The 17,862-nt window shown below is 34.7% G+C and overlaps 1 protein-coding gene across 5 annotated transcripts in view; it reads left to right on the top strand.

The window, feature by feature from the left end:
- Window positions 1-17,862, top strand: part of PDS5B (PDS5 cohesin associated factor B) — a 197,939-nt gene that overhangs the window by 69,820 nt on the left and 110,257 nt on the right. For all 5 annotated transcript variants that reach the window (XM_027116533.1, XM_027116536.1, XM_027116535.1 and 2 more), the window contains exons 2-6: window positions 5,467-5,593; window positions 8,822-9,025; window positions 11,984-12,070; window positions 12,179-12,276; window positions 12,922-13,048. In XM_027116533.1, the coding sequence (XP_026972334.1) occupies window positions 5,486-5,593; window positions 8,822-9,025; window positions 11,984-12,070; window positions 12,179-12,276; window positions 12,922-13,048 (624 nt within the window). In that variant the 5' untranslated portion in view covers window positions 5,467-5,485. The remainder of the gene's footprint in view (window positions 1-5,466; window positions 5,594-8,821; window positions 9,026-11,983; window positions 12,071-12,178; window positions 12,277-12,921; window positions 13,049-17,862) is intronic.

Raw genomic sequence — 17,862 nt, 5'->3', positions numbered from 1 at the left:
TCTAGATATAAGTCCTTTGTCATATATGTATTTTCAATATTTTTCCCATTCTGTAGCTTATCTTTTCATTCTCAACAGTTTTTCACAGAGTAAAAGATTTTAATTTTTGAAGTCCAATATATCAATTTTTAATTTTATGGATTTTGCTTTTGGTGTCATTTCTAAAAACTCTTTGTCTGGCTTCAGTACTGAAGATTTTCTTCTCTGTTTTTTTCTAAAAGTTTTTTGTTTGCTTTACAGTTTATATTTAAGTTCATGATCTATATAAAATTTTTGTATAAAAGTATGAGGGGGCTTCCCTGGTGGCGCAGTGGTTCAGAGTCCGCCTGCTGATGCAGGGGACGCGGGTTCGTGCCCCGGTCCAGGAAGATCCCACGTGCCGTGGAGCGGCTGGGCCCGTGAGCCATGGTCACTGAGCCCGCGCATCCGGAGCCTGTGCTCCGCAACGGGAGAGGCCACAACAGTGAGAGGCCCACACACCGCAAAAAAAAAAAAAAAAAAAAAATGAGGTATTTAGGTCTTTTTTTATTTTGTTTTTTTAGTCTTTACATTCAGTTGCTCCAGCATTATATGTGGAAAAGTCTGTTATTGCTCCATTCAGTTGTTTTTGTATCTTTGTAAAAAAAAAAAATCAGTTGGACGTGCTTGTGTGGATCTCTTTCTGGGTTGTCTGTTCTGTTCCATTGATCTGTGTGTCTGTTCTTCTGCCAAATTCACATTGTCTTGTTTACTCTGGCTATATAGGAAATTTTAAAGTTTAGTGGAATGAGTTCCTCTCACTTCATTCTAAAATTAGCTCACCTCTTCTGGTTCCTTTGTCTTTCTAGGTAACCTTTAGAATAAGCTTGTCTCTATGAAAAATCTTGTGGGGATGTTGTTAGAATCCGTAAATCCATAGGTCAGTTTGGGGAAGGATCTTGAGTCTTTCGGTCCATGAACATAGTATATCTCTCCATTCATTTAGATCTTCTGTGGTTTTTTTTCATCAGTGATTTGTAATTTTCAGCATACCAGTCCTGTATATGTTCTTTTTTTTTTCTGTATATGTTTTGTTAGGTTTGCACTAAAACGTTCTATTAATATTAGGGAGGGTAGTGATTGAAAGTAGTATTGTGCTTTTAACTTTGGTTTCTGTTTCTTGGGAGTATATAGAAATAAAATTGATTTTTATGTTGATCTTTATATCCTGTAATCTTTTTTTAAAAAATTTATTTATTTTTGACTGTGTTGGGTCTTCGTTGCTGTGCGTGGGCTTTCTCTAGTTGCAGAGATCGGGGGCTACTCTTCGTTGCAATGCGTGGGCTTCTCATTGCGGTGGCTTCTCTTGTTGCGGAGCACAGGCTCTAGGTGCGCGGGCTTCAGTAGTCGTGGCGCATGGGCTCAGTAGTTGTGGCTTGCAGGCTCTAGAGTGCAGGCTCAGTAGTTGTGGCGCACAGGCTTAGTTACTCTGCAGCATGTGGGATCTTCCCAGACCAGGGCTTGAACCCGTGTCCCCTGCATTGACAGGTGGATTCTTAACCACTGTGCCACCAAGGAAGTCCAATATATCCTGTAATCTTGATGAACTAGTTTTTGTTTTTTTAAGATTCCCCAGGAATCGTCTGTATAGACAGTCATGTCATTTGGAAGTAAGGACGATTTTAGTTCTCCCTTTCCAATCTGTATGCCTTTATTTTCTTTTCCTTGCCATATTGTGCTGGCTAGGGCTTTCAGTATTATGTTGAATAAGAGTGGTGAGAGCAGACATCCTTGTCTTGTTTCTGATTTTGAGAGGAATTATTCAGTCTTTTGCCGTGAAGTATTTTGTTAGCTATAGGTCATTGATGTTTGCATGTTGATTTTTCTACTCTACAACCTTGTTAAACTCAATTTTATTAATTCTGATGTTTTATCTATAAATCTTTGGAGTTTCTGTATACATAATCACGTAATCTGCAGGTAATGACTGTTTTGTTCCTTACTTTGTATCTTTATACTGGATGCCTTTTTCTTCCTGTGTTGACTAGCATCTCTATTACAGTGTGAAATAGAAGTCATGATAGCAGGTATGTTTTTACAGGTCCTAAAAACAAGTAGAACACTTTCAAAAGTTCATCAATAAATGTGATTTATGCTGTAGGGTGTTTATAGCACCCTACCTTTCTCAGATAAAGGAAACTTTCATATAAATTTTAGTTTGTTGAGCTTTTTCTTCTATTTTGTTCTATAGTCAAGAATTGATGTTGAATTTTTATCATTGTCTCTTCATTTTTGACCTTATCACACGGTTTTTCTTTTTTAATCTGTAAATATGATGAATTCAACCTTGCATTCCTTGGATTAAACTCAGTCTTTTATAGGTAGCTACATTTGGTTTCTCAATATTTTATTTAAAAATACTGTATCTGTAAACACAGAAAAGATTGGTCTGTGATTTTTTTTCCTTTCTCTTATTTTTTTCATTGGGTTTTAGTACCATGGTTATGCTAGTTAGTTACATAAAATTAGTTGGGAAGGATTCCCTTGTTTTCTCGTCCTTGGAAATATTTATATGACATTGGAATTATTTCTTCCTCAGTTATTTGGTAGAACTCATTAGTAAAGTCATGTAGCCTTGGGTGTTTGTCCTTGTGGAAAGGTTTATTGATTATTGATTTTCTTTCTTAGTGGCATTTTTTCTTCTTGAGTAAATTTTGGTAAGGTATAGATTTTCTCCAGTTTGTCTAAATTTTTAAATGTTTTTATGTCAAAAATTGTAAGATTGGCCTGTGATTTTTTACTTTGTTGATCTTACGCTTATTTTTTTTTCTTTACTCCTGATTCATTGATTCTTAGAAAGCACTTTACATTTTTAAATGTTTGGAGATTTTCTTTTTTTTCGTTGAAGTATAGCATAATTCAGAAAAGTATAAAAATTATAAATGGCTAGCTCTGTGACTTTATACAAAGTGAAAACAATAGTGTGACCAGCATCCAGATATATAAGTAGAACATTACCTGTACCCAAGAAATATTCTCTTACTCCTCTTTCAAGTTATATCTCCCACCAAAGGAATTCACTATTCTAACTTTTAACATCATCGGCTAGGTTACCTTATTTTTGAATTCTGGAAATGTAGTCATATTTTATGTATAGTGTTTTATATCTGGCTTCTTTCACCTAACTTTCTTTGTAATGTTAATCCATATTGTGTGAAGCAGTAGCTTATTCACCCTCATAACTGTGTTGTATTTCATTGTATGACTATACTACAATGTATCTTCATTCCACTGTTGATAGGTATTTTTGTTTTCTGTTTTGACTAATATGAATGGTATTGCTATGAACATCTTTATGTCTTGTAGTGGACGCAGGTATGTGTTTCCGTTGAGTAAATACCAAGGAGTGTATCTTGGGGCCTACTTATTTATGCTTGTTAATTTATGTTTAGCTTAAGTGCTTTATTTTGTTTAGTGTTTGCATCCTTTTTTTCCATCCTTTTACTTTCAGTATCTCATATCATTATTTAAAAATTTTTTTGTAATCTCTCTATATTGAAGTTTAAAAATCTTGATCTTTTAATGTGATCATGTACACCATATATACCATATTATAATATACTGATATATGTTAAATATTGTTCTAAGTACTATATATAGTAATTTATTATACATTTCAAGTTTTGTCTGGCTCATTTGTCCTTATTTCACTGTATTCCTAAAACTTATATTCCTTGGATATAAACTTCAGCTTTGCAATTATATTCTTTAACCACATTGTGGGTGACATTTTGCTGTCTTCTGGTTTATATTGTTGCTAGTGAGAAGTCACTATTAGTTTAAATACTGTTCCTTTGACGGTAATATGTCTTCTATAAGGTTTTGTGTGTTTTTTTGGAATTATTTTGAACTTAATTCTGTTTGGCTTCTTGAATTTGTGAATTGGTATTTATGATATTCACCTCATAGAGAGGCCTCTGCCTTATTCCTCTTCTTCTGGTACTCCCATGAATCATAAGTTAAGCTATTTTACTTTTTCTTTTGTGTATTGCAGTTTTTTGTTTCTCTGTTCTGTATTTTTGGATAATTTCTTCGGACATCTTTTGTAGCTCATTAAGTCTCATAGCTTTTCTTAATCTGCTAATAAACTCATCCATTAAGTTTTTACTTTCAATTTTTGTATTTTTTCATTTTTAGTAGGTCTTTTTTGTTCATATCTTTTAATTTACTGTATAATTTTTTTATTCCTTGTAGATTTTTAAACTTATCTTTTATTTCTTTAAAATTATAAATGCATTTGACCCTTGAACTAATGGAGGTTAGGAGTGCTGATCCCCCCCCAACCGCAGTTCAAAATCCACGTGTAACTTTATACTTGACCCTTTGTATTCACTGTTACAAACATCCACGGATTCAACCAACCATAGGCTGTGTAGTATTGTAGTATTTATTGAAAAAGTTCTGTGTATAAGTGGACCCATGCAGTTCAAACCGATGTTGTTCAAGGGCTACTATACAGTTGTGTAGTAGTTTTATATTCCATTTGATGGTTGTAATATTTGAAGTTTTGGGGGGTCTGGTATTTCTGCTGGTTCTTGCTCATTGTGCCTTGCTTGCTTAGATGCTTGGTTATTTTTGACTTGATAATGCTTATTGTCCTAGAAACATCATATGGGGATTATTTGAAGTGTAGCATCAAGGTGCCCTCCTCTAGGAGGGCTTGAATGTACTTATATTATGGGGGTGTTACCAGTTGAGGGTCACTGAGTTCTTGTATTGAGGTTCTCTGGACTACGTAGGCAGTGTGAACCTCAGCAAATGTGTAGGCTTATGGCCAAAACTAATTAGCTGTTCCTCCCTTGTATCTGCTATTACTTTGCTCTGCTTAATACCAAGGCAGCCTTCTCTGCTGTCCCTGTGGGTGGTAATGGCAGCATGGGCACATGTTGACTTGGTTTAATTCTTTCCTTTGCAGGTATTATCTTTTTTGGGTTGGGGTAGTATTCTACATTAATGTCAGGAGGGTCTCTGATGTTCTTCCTTGACAGGACTCTGTCCTTCTTTTTCCATAAGATCAGCAAAACTGAACTCTGGATTTGACAGGGTTGGCAGGTGCCTTCAGGGTGTAAGTGGATATAAAGTTCCATTTAGTTCTCTGGGTTCCTGAATTCCCTTAGATTTTGGCCCAAGTAATTTGTGGTGCTATTAAAAAAAATGCTGTGTGTATTTTATATATATGTAAATAAGTAAGTAAATAAAATCACTTAGAGTTTTTTTGTTGGAGGGTCAGTGCAAATAACCTAGCTTGCCACTAATGGAAAGTAAAAATAAAATTTTAAAAATTGGGGAAATATTCATTAAAATGATTTTCATTAATTAGATAAGTGAATTACTATAAATTAGGAAGTAGTTATAATTTTTTGTAGGGAGAGATTCCTTTTCATGTTTATTATGAATGTTGTTGATAACTTATTTTTTGGTTTGCATCTAATAGTTTTCTTGTTTTAGGGGTAAAGATATTTCCATCATGGCTCATTCAAAGACAAGGACCAATGATGGAAAAATTACCTATCCTCCTGGTGTCAAGGAAATCTCAGATAAAATATCTAAAGAGGAAATGGTGAGACGGTTAAAGGTGAGTAAAATTGGGTTATGTCCTTTGCACATCTGTTTAGGATAAGCAGAGCTGGTGGAGGACACCTGTGGAAATCACATAGGGCTGTATCTTGTTAGGGCAACTTCAAGCAAATCAAAGCAGAAAATGTCTCATGGCCAAAACTAATTAGCTGTAATTAGGAGCTAAGAGAGTGGAGTAGATAAAGAACTGTAGGGTTTCCTTAGCTATTGTTAATGGGAGTGCAATTAGAAAGGTGAAGCTTACATTTTCTAGGGCTGTCTATACTTGGGTATAAAGAACAAACCCACAATACGCTTATACTCATTATTATCTTTAGAAAGTTGTCTCCTCCTATATCTCATTTATTTCATAAAAGCAACCATTTTAATTTGAGAAAAGAAATTTTAATTCTACTGAATACTAAGGCTGTATTTTACTTTCTTGTATTTTGAAAGTAGGTTAAAGAGCTTTACTTTTAGCTCTCTGCTTCTGATGTACAGCAGTGAGTCAAGACTGATGGTGAACTTCCATTCGTGAGGCAGTCACTGTATGGTTAGACTCTCTTCACATTTGTTTGAATAATATTTCATCTTTGTCTTCGAGGTAGTGATAGTCTCCGTGATTAAAATGGTTAAGAGAGCAGAGTGGCCAAGAAGATTGTTAAGCTGATTAGTTCAGATGGTCTTTATTTTTGAGCATTTTTTTCAGTTCAATGTTGTATCTACCTAGACATGTTGCTTGTTATATCATTATCAATATTTACCAGTATTTCAAGTGTAAAAGACTTACCTTAATTAATCATTGAAGACCCAGGAGCCTTGAAGTACTACTTTATTGTTGCATGGTTTATTTATTAGAGGAAAAAGACCCTAGTACTATTGTAAGTTTCACATAAAGTCTTAGTATTATATCCTGTGCATAAAGTATTAGAATGTCAGATATAAGGTGTTTTTTATTCAAAGCAAAAGACATCTTTGAGCAGATTAAATTTACCAATATGTGGATATTATATCTAGTTGGGAACTGTGTATATTTTATTAAAAATGGTTAAGCTACAGGGCTTCCCTGGTGGCGCAGTGGTTGAGAGTCCGCCTGCCGATGCGGGGGACACGGGTGCGTGCCCCGGTCCGGGAAGGTCCCACATGCCGCAGAGCTGCTGGGCCCGTGAGCCATGGCCGCTGAGCCTGCGCGTCCGGAGCCTGTGCTCCGCAATGGGAGAGGCCACAACTGTGAGAGGCCGGTGTATGGCAAAAAAAAAAAAAAAAAAAAAAAAATGGTTAAGCTACAAACCCTAGATATGAAATTTTTCATTTCTATGTATTTAGATTTTCTTGACCTATTAAGTTTTTAGAGAAAGAATACATTTATTTCCTCAGATTTGTTTATATTTCAGCAAGGATATCATCCTTATTGTTTGCTAAGAAATGAACATTGAACACAGAGACTATACTTACAAGCATTTAGCATTTAGTGTCTTTTATGGATGATATTTTCTCAGACATCTTTTTTAATTTAGAGGACTCATATATGAGTTATTCATGAGTTTTATAACACCATTTGAGTTGGTCACAGTATTGAGGAGTTCCCATTATCTAGCCCTTGAATAAACTTTATTGATAGTTTTGGTGGAATGATTTCCACAGTGCTCACATTTAGTGCTTGTAGTAAGCTTTCATTATTTTGTAGACATTTCTGCTCAGCAATAATCTGGTTACTTTTCTTCTCTTTCTTTTTTCCTGATTTACACTGCCCACTGTTTATAGCAACCGTCTTGGAGAAATATAGGAAGGATTTAATGTGGGATGATGGTAATTTTTGATATGTACAAGTACAGGTATAAGTTTTATAAGTTATAAAAACTTGCTAATATGTAAAGTGTCATTGTTTATGTAATTTCTAGAATTTCTTATAACATTTTATTCAAAATATACTGAATCTCTCACTCTTGTGAAGCGATTCCAGGGAAAGAAAGAGTTCCTTGCATATAGCTTTTTTTTTTTTTTGTCTTTTTTCATAATACATCAAAGCCATCAAAGCATATATCTTAAAAGTAATAAAATTAAAAAGTTAGGAGAGTAGCCCTGGACATTGTACCCTTAAACTAATTGTAGTGTCAGACTGGAAAGATTAGTCTACTGATGGTTCTGGCCTCTGGTGTAGTAGAACTGAGGGTCTACTCTGTGAGGAACGCTGTTACCCACAGCTGCTCTGAGAATTCAGTAATACATTGGACAATTCATTACTCAGAAGTCTAACTCTACAGCAGAGTGGAAATCCATGCAGTTATGTCTCAAAGACCAAGTCCAGCCCTACTTGTTGATTAGTATTTGTAGCGCCACCTAGTGGATGCCAGGTTGTCACCTTTGCATTAAAGTTGTGTTTAAATGTCCCTGACGAGTTCAGCAATTTTGTCAAGTCTTACGTGAAGTAGGAATAGTACAGACTGAGGCTTCCTTGTGACTGCTGATACTAAAATTAGAGAAAGCTCTTCACAGAATTCAAACTATATTATTTTTCACCATTGTAGTTTCCATCCCACTTCTTTTATGTAAATGTTTGCTTTCTTCTGCTCACTCCATACATGCCATTGAGTCCTACTAATGAATTGTCCATCTCATATTGTCTTTAACTGTGGTACAAGAAATATTTAATTGGATGCTACAGTAGTTACTTCATGGTAGCTTTTTAATGTTTAGGGATTCATCTTTGTCATCCTTTCTTGAATCTGTTTATATATTCTTTTTTAGCTCAGTGTTGTAAAAGTGAGACTAGAAGTACTATGTTAAGCTACTTTTAAACTTTTAAAATCTGGTTAGCAGGTGTGATGGGTAAATGAAAAGTATTTTATTTAGTCTTTTTTTTTGTGGTACGCGGGCCTCTCACTGCTGTGGCCTCTCCCGTTGCGGAGCACAGGCTCCGGACGCGCAGGCTCAGCGGCCATGGCTCACGGGCCGCTCCGCGGCATGTGGGATCCTCCCGGACCGGGGCACGAACCCGTGTCCCCTGCATCGGCAGGCGGACTCTCAACCACTGTGCCACCAGGGAAGCCCTATTTAGTCTTTTAAAGAAAAGTTGTATTTGCCCTATAGTTCAGAAAGGTCTTGTTCTCTCAGATAGATACTTTTAGGGGAAACATGAAAGTGTATTTATTGGAAGTTAACCTTTGTAAATAATATGGCTTTTATTTCAAATAAATATATTTTTACATGGAGGATTTCATTATTTGATTATTTTGTTTTTATATAGATGGTTGTGAAAACTTTCATGGATATGGACCAGGACTCTGAAGAAGAAAAGGAGCTCTATTTAAACCTAGCTTTACATCTTGCTTCAGATTTTTTCCTCAAGCATCCTGATAAAGATGTTCGATTACTGGTAGCCTGCTGCCTTGCTGATATTTTTAGGATTTATGCTCCTGAAGCTCCTTACACATCCCCTGATAAATTAAAGGCAAGTACTGATTAAAAGAACTGCCAAGATTGACTGATACTTTATCTTTCTGTCTAAAATGGGAATTAAAGTATTTTGATTATTTCTTTAGATTCTTTGACATTAGCTGCAGCAGTCTTTTGTTAAACTATTGTACTTCTGTTTTCTGTAGAATTTCCTACCCCCCATTAGTATTTAATTTTGTAAAACAATTTCTGATCTTCAGAATAAGAAGTTGATTAGTAAAGTGTTTTCTATACTTTTTTTTTTTTGGCCATGCCACACAGCTTATGGCATCTGAGTTCCCTGATCAGGGACTGAACCTGGGCCACAGTAGTGAAAGTGCCGAGTCTTAACCACTGGCCCGCTAGGGAATTCCCTATACTTTTTATATTATGTCATCATTAGTGGTATTTCAGTATCAGTTGGGGACACTTGCTTTTCCTTTTTAAAAATTCATATTGAAGACCATGTTCATTATTTAAAACACAGTATCTAGTGTAAGTCTGAATTTATAATATATGAATCCTAATTCACTTAATGTAAGGTGTGATGTGAATTGTTTTGAAGAAAATACAATGAACAAAATTTTAATGAAAGGTAGAAAGCACACTTAGTACTTGGTTATGGTAGTTGTAAGTAAAGGCATGTGAATGAAATAATTTTTAAAAGATGAGAAAAGAAGGAGAATAGCATGATTAATCCAGTGGGTAGAAAGCATGAAAATAAGTAGAGCTGTGCAAAAATTTATTGAATGAGGCAAGTTATAAGAAAATTAGAAAAGCCAACAATAATAAAAGATAATTGTGGAAACTGTTGGTTAGGAAATGAGTCCCTAGGAAGATTACCCAGTATGGAACAAAAAGACAATTTAGGTTTATTTCATTTAATAAATATTGATGTTAGTTATTATATGTCAGGAACTGGGTTTACCTTGGTGAAAAACAACCCAGACTCGGTTCTTGAACTCAGGGAGTTGCTTCTTAAAAACTGGAGTGAGGAACCTGCTCATTTGATCAAGTCAGCCAAGACTCCAGTAAGGAATGCCCAAATTGCCGTGGACACGCTTGTTTCATATATCTTAGGATGGGGGAGGTAGGGGACAATATTTGTCATCTACAAGTAAAATTGAATTGTAAGATTTGAGAATGGTGAGAGACTTAAAGTAGATAATATGAGCTGGCCTGTGGAGTTGTGTACCCAGATGTATATCCTGATTTCTAATTGTGAACCTTTAATTTGAGGTACTTAATTGGTTTAAGGAGTAATTGTATTTGGTTGACTGTGGGCTGTGGCTCGTCCTCACTAGATGTTTTGTTGGCATTCTCATGAAGAGGGAAGTCTAACTTAAGAGTGCTGCTACATGATTTCTTCTACCTCTCTTGTGGATTTCTCAGTTTGCGTTATCAGTGATCTGTCTCAAGGCTTTGGGGTAATGAAAGTCCTCCCAAAAGAATAGCTACAAATCTTTTCTATTAATAATAGGACAGTTTTTGAAAAGAATATTGAAGAGGTATGATTAAATTAGAGTTTTTAGAATCTAGCTTAAAATTTTTAAGTATTTTATTTTTTCTGGTCAGTTTTTTTTTTAATTTAATTTAATTTATTTATATACAGCAGATTCTCATTAGTTACCCATTTTATACATATCAGTGTATATATGTCAATCTCAATCTTCCAATTCATCCCACCACCCCTCTTCCCCCCACCCGCTTTCCCCCTCTGGTCAATTTTTTTGGCTCTTATTTTAAATGCCACTTTTTTCTTTTATTGGGGTAGTATTAAAAATTATTTGAGGGTGTTTCTGAATACTTATAGAATAGTTTTCACTCTGTTTTGGTTAGTATCAAGTTTGTATTTTTGTCTACAGTAGTAATAATAGAAAATTGTGACACTTTGATCCTTATCTTTCCACTGTCAGTTTGTTATTGTCATCAGAAAACCCTTTTTATATACCCAGCTTCATGTTTAGGTCAGTGCTTGTTAGAGAGATGATCAATGAATATTGTCTTTCCATCTCCAGGTAGATTCAGTACAGCAGTTGTTCTCTCTTAGTCGAACCAGAAAGGGTTCATTCATGGAGGACATATTTTATGCAGTACTACTAACAAAGTAACTGTACCTTTTTTTAAAGTAACCATTTTTGAAGGATGTACTTGTGATAGTATTTTTCTTGAAAAGCTACTCAGTAATCTGCATATCCTATTTCTTCCCTTTTAAGAAATGCTTATCATTTTACTTATGAGGGAAACATCTTTTTCTTTTTGATTGATTAACATGCTTCCTTTGTAGAATTAGCTTTAATAATTTTAACCTTTTCCAAATTTTTCAAAAACTATCGTCATAAAAATTTGACTCAAAGTGATATTGAACTTATTTTTACCTAGGTATAAAGGGGTGTGCAGTAAAAAACCGAAAGCAAGAGATGGGGATAGATTGATAAATGGTAGGGGAGAACAAGTAGTTATAATGACAAGGTAGGAAGCTTGACGAGTTAACTTCTGTGGGTCTTTTTAAAACTTCTAAGCTTTTGCAATCTATTGTCTTCTCACTTGGTGATTTTATTTTGGAATTTCAAGTTTCCTAAACCATGTTCTTGCTATATAATTACTATATATAGTGCTATTCCAGCAAACCTGATCAGTTCAGCTCTCAGTCATCGCAACCTGTTTGTTTTAACGACAGCATAAATTTTAGTTTACTCCATTTTCAGGTCTGTTTTTTTTAACCTACAGTAAGGTGTTTTTCTTTCTCTACTTTAAGATCATAGTAAATGATTTACCGTTTTCCTTTAAAGGGCAGTAAGATATTTGGTGTTTTCATGATGATGCACATTTAAAAAATTCCAGCCAAGTAGAATTTTTTTAAACTGGTTCTTTACAATTTATCATGATAGATACACATGAGTGCTGAATTATCTTTAGGAATTTAGTGGATATTTTCATAATCTAAACAAAACTTTGTCTTTTTTTTTTAAAGGATATATTTATGTTTATAACAAGGCAGTTGAAGGGGCTAGAGGATACAAAGAGCCCACAATTCAATAGGTATTTTTATTTACTTGAGGTAAGCAATATATTCTATCTTGAGATGACATTTTAAACTGGGTTTTGTGCTTGTATATTTTTACTAATTAAAATTTTACCCTTTTCCTTTTTTATGTCTTATTTTTAGAACATTGCTTGGGTCAAGTCATATAACATATGCTTTGAGTTGGAAGACAGCAATGAAATTTTTACCCAATTATACAGAACATTATTTTCAGTTATAAAGTAAGTTTACTTTACAAAGAATATAATCTTTTTTTAAATGTAAAGAATTTTTAACTTACAGGTGAATCTGCATAAACTGTTAACTATGATGAATATTGGAAGGCTAAGAGTTATAACTTAAGAACTCATTAACATAATTTTTATAGATGTTTGGACAGTGAATACAGCTTAATTCTGTACTGTAGAGAATAATATAAGAGTGGCATAAGGTAATCTATAGCCAATATAAAATTTATTTTGGCTTATGTTATTTTCTTTTATTTAAATCACATATTACTGACTCCTTAATTCATGTGAATAGTTGAGTTCTTTGTGTATTCCTTAAATTTGTCTACTAGAATTAACTTCCGCAAAGTAGTTTGATTTTCTGAATTTAAGGCAAAACTAAAGTTGCATTTGATTTAATTACTTTTGATTGTGAGACTGGTAAAAATTAGGAAAAAGTAATCCTGGAAATGTAATTTAAAAAATATTTTGGATGCTATTGTAAGATTTGGAAGAGAGGGAAGCTTTAAATGAATATGTAGAATTTGATTTAATTAATACCTGAGTATCAGTTTAAAATAAAGTGTAATGTTCTATGTTAGGATTAAATCTTATAAATTTCAGATATACTTTAAATGAAATATCAATTTTGAATTTCAGCAATGGCCACAATCAGAAAGTTCATATGCATATGGTGGATCTCATGAGTTCTATTATTTGTGAAGGTGATACAGTATCTCAGGAGCTTTTGGATACAGTTTTGGTAAATCTGGTACCTGCCCATAAGGTAAGTAGCAATATATATTGAAATGTATCGAAAGCTTGTTAATATTAGGGTCCAGAATTTGCTTACGTTTAAAATGCAATTTATCCTGCTTTATAGTTTTGGAGACTTTTATTTTATTTTATTATTACTATTTTTTTTTCCGGTACGCGGGCCTCTCACTGTTGTGGCCTCTCCCGTTGCGGAGCACAGGCTCCGGATGTGCAAGCTCAGCGGCCATGGCTCACGGGCCCAGCCGCTCCGCAGCACGTGGGATCCTCCCAGACCGGGGCACGAACCCGTGTCCCCTGCATCGGCAGGTGGACTCTCAACCACTGCGCCACCAGGGAAGCCCTGGAGACTTTTATTGATTAATATTAATGTACATCACTTGTGTTTAATAAAACATGATACACTTATTAGTCACTAATTAAATGAAGAAATAACAGAGTTAGTACATGTGATAAAGTATCTGTAATAACTCAGTTTTGTATAGGATTATGTTTCAAGGAACACAAATAAGGCCTTAGGTAAAAGACAGTGATGGTGTAGATGGCGGGGAGGGGTGAAATTAAAAGGGAAGTCTTGGGCTTCCCTGGTGGCGCAGTGGTTGAGAGTCCGCCTGCCGATGCAGGGGACACGGGTTCGTGCCCTGGTCCGGGAAGATCCCACATGCCGTGGAGCGGCTGGGCCCGTGAGCCATGGCCGCTGAGCCTGCACGTCCGGAGCCTGTGCTTCTCAACGGGAGAGGCCACAACAGTGAGAGGCCTGCATACTGCAAAAAAAACACACAAAGAAAGGGGAAGTCTTTACTAACTTGGAGAAAAGGATATGTTGATGACACAAGTATTTCTTGCCTGGGTGATATTAATCAAGTTGTGTGGGTGTTGTGTGTGTTTTTGTATGTTTCGTTCTTTGAAAATGACTAACACTCTAGTAAGCAGTTGGAAATATGGTTCTGTGATTCACCAGTATAAAGGTCTCTGCAAAATTAAGACCTTTCTGGAAAGATATAACTTAAATTTATAGCTACACAGCATTCACAAATATAATGCTTCATTAAAAATGACCTCATAATCCAAAATTTCCAAACTTTTAAGAAGTCCATCAATACTGAAAATCAGACACTAAGTAAAAATTCAGATAATATATTTATTAGATAAAAACATTAAATACCTATAAAAGGATTAAAGATAACAGTTTTATGTTTTAATCTCTAGAAGCATAAGAGTTAAAAAGTATGATAGCTAGACATCTGAAAGGAGAAGAAGCTATGGTTAGGAAAAGTAGAAATGAAAAATGTTCATAGACATCAAAATATTTTTGGATTATAAAAGATATTTAGAGAACTAGGAGGTAGAGCTGAGGAAATTGTACAGATACAGTGAGGTAAAGTTAAGGAAAACATAAACGATAGGATGAAAAGGTCCAGTATATTTAAAAGTGATGCAGAACACTGAGTAAGAATGGAGAAGAGATGATATTCAAGTAGATATTTGCTTAAAATTTTCTAGAACTGACGAAAAGCGTAAATTTATGAGTTAGGTAACAAAAGTGTCATGAACAGAATAAATAAAAATAAATCCCAGTGTAGGCATATCTTGGAGAATTTGTAGAATGACAAAATAGAAATAATCTATAAAGCATCCAGAGGGAAAAGACATAGCCCTTAACAAGGAGTAAACATTAAACTGATTGCTGACTTCTCAGTAGCAAGGATAGATGCCAGAACATAATGGACCTATATTTCCAAAGTACTGAGATAAAATAACTGTATATGCTGGCACACAGTTGCTATCCAATTTGAGTGAAATTAAGACATTAAATATACAACTTGTCAATAGATCCTTCCTGAAAGAACTACTATTTGAGTACTTCAGAATAATGGCAATTGAACTTGAAAGAAGTGAAATGTAAGAAGTATTGGTGAACAATGAAATGCTCTAAATAAGAACTGATGTATAAAACAAAAACAGTAGCAATAATAATTATAATGATTAATTAAAGGGATTTTAACAAAATGGTCCTAAACCACTGGATAAAAATAACGTGTAAGATTGAATGGCCTAATACAGTCAAAGAGTGATATGATCTTGCTGATGATTAGGAGTACAGAGCTATTGATTTACTTTGAACTTTATTATTTTTTTAAAATTAATTTATTTTAGGCTGTGTTGGGTCTTCATTGCTTTGTGCGGCCTTTCTCTAGTTTCGGTGAGCGGGGGCTACTCTTCATTGCAGTGCGTGGGCTTCTCACTGTGGTGGCTTCTCGTTGCGGAACATGGGCTCTAGGTGCGCAGTCTTCAGTAGTTGTGGCTCACGGGCTCTAGAGCGCAGGCACAGTAGTTGTGGCGCATGGGCTTATTTGCTCCGCGGCATGTGGGATCTTCCCGGACCAGGGCTCGAACCCATGTCCCCTGCATTGGCAGGCGGATTCTTAACCACTGTGCCACCAGGCAAGTCCCAGACAGGTGGGTTCTTAACCACTATGCCACCAGGGAAGCCCTACTTTGAACTTTAAATGAAGTATTCATGTTAAAATTTTAAGGATTACAATGCAAGGAAGAATTACAATAAATGTAAATGGCCCAAATTTACTACTTCAGGTTGTCAGATTAGATTAAAAATAATTCAACTGGTCATTGTTAATAAGAGATAACAAAAATACTGTCACAAAAAGGTTGTCACTAAAAGGATGGAGAAAAGATTTGCCGTGCCAGGCACATAATAACTGAAGGAAAACTGAAATAACTTGTATTGATTTTAGATGTTATAGTCTTTACCCGGTAAAGAAGGGAGTTATACAATGATAAGTTTTAGTTCTCAGGAAGATGCCTAAACTTGTATTCACATAGGCTCAAAATATATAAAGCATACATTGGAAGAATTATAAGGAGAAACAAACTCACAATTTGGTGGGCCATTTTAATACATTTCCAGTTGATTATAAGTCAAATAGACCAACAGTTCTTGAGGATTTTAAAACAAAAAACTAACAAGCCTCTAGCATTCATAATTAATCTGTCAAAAGAGTAAATCATGATGGCAGTTATAAGAAATTTAGAAATAATAATTAAAATGATACATATTAAAACCTGTGGGATTCAACTTAAATGTTGTTTTAATCTAACTTTAGTTTTTTTTTTTTTTTTTTGCGGTACGCGGGCCTCTCACTGTTGTGGCCTCTCCTGTTGCGGAGCACAGGCTCTGGATGCACAGGCTCAGCGGCCATGGCTCACGGGCCCAGCTGCTCCGCGGCATGTGGGATCTTCCCGGACCGGGGCACAAACCGGCGTCCCCCGCATCGGCAGGCGGACTCTCAACCACTGCGCCACCAGGGAAACCCTAATCTAACTTTATAGTTAAAGTGTCCAGTTCAAGAAATTATAAAAGTATCGTTAGAATATACAGTCCGTACAAGAAAGTAAACCATGAAGAACAGAAATGAATGAAATAGAAAACACAGTGACATTTCAGAAAAACCTAAAGTTGGTAATTCAAAAAGTATATTAAATAGGCATACCCTTGGCAGTTTGAATCAGAAAAAGGGAGATGGTATTAATATACAATTTTAGAATGAAATGAGGAACAGCAGGCATTAAAAAGATCAAAAAACAATTCCATGAACAGTATTTTATGCTAACATATTTGGAGTTGGACAAAACAAATTTCTAGAAAATAAAACTTGCCAATTTTTCTCAAGAGAGAAAATCTTGAATAACCTTTAACCAATAAAAGAAATTTAATTGGTTTTAAAAACTATATCCATAAAACAAACAAAAATATTTCCTCCTAAACAACGATGACAGTAATAATAGCAACAGCAGCAGAACTCAAACCAAGTATGAAGGAATTTAAACACATCACCAGGAGATTTCTTTTAATCATTTAAGTGCCGTATAATCATGATATTCAGCAAACTTTTTCAGATTATAGAAGAGGAAGGCATGCTCCACAGTTCACATTATGAGCAGAATATAGTCTTCATAGGGAAAACTAGAGAAAACCAAGTTCAAGAAAGGAGGATAATAGGCTAATTTAATTTATAATACATTCATGTAAATCCAATATAAAATAATAGTGGACACTATCCAGAATGATATAAAGTAATATTGGTAATGAGCAAATTGGCTAAATTTTAGGAATTCAAAGATGGATTAACATTAAAAATTATTTGTGGAAATTAACAGAACAAAGAGAAAAAATAGTCAATAGATGCATAAGAAAACCATTTGATAAAATTCAGTATAACTTATGATAAAAAATATTATTAGCATATTTGAAATAGAAAGGAACTTCCTTAAATTGATAAGGTTATGTATGATAACTGCACTTAATGGTTAAATGCTGAAGGATTTTCTTTGAAGTTAGGAACATTGTCAAGATGTCACTTCTACTCAGGAAAAAGTCAAGTATGCTATTTCGAATCGGCATTAAACTAGAAGCCTTAAGTTAGTGGAGTAAAACAAGAGAAAAGATAAAAGGATTAGAAAGAAGAGACAAAACTGAAATTATTTGCAGATGTTATGACTGCCTGTGCAGAAAACACAAAACAATGTACAGATTAGTTTCTAGAACAAATAAGAAAATTCTGCAAAGTTGCTAGATATAAGATCAATATATAAAAATCTGTCAGTATAATTTCAAAAAATTTTTATTTGTATCTTTAACAAAGACTTGAGCTACTTCGAAATTTATTAACAATGTGCATGACCTTAATGTTCAAAGTTATTACAGTTGTTGTTGAATTGTAAGAGACGACTTAAATATGTTGCATGATTTGTTATAATTGTTTATGTGATGGGAAGCTCAGTATCACAATAATTTCATTCCTCTGC

Source organism: Aethalodelphis obliquidens, unplaced genomic scaffold, assembly GCF_003676395.1.
Source record: "Aethalodelphis obliquidens isolate GAN/ISIS:26980383/991018 unplaced genomic scaffold, ASM367639v1 scaffold16, whole genome shotgun sequence".
NCBI lineage: Eukaryota > Metazoa > Chordata > Mammalia > Artiodactyla > Delphinidae > Aethalodelphis > Aethalodelphis obliquidens.
The sequence above is the reverse complement of the archived record's forward strand: the minus strand, read 5'-3'. Positions and strand labels throughout refer to the sequence as shown.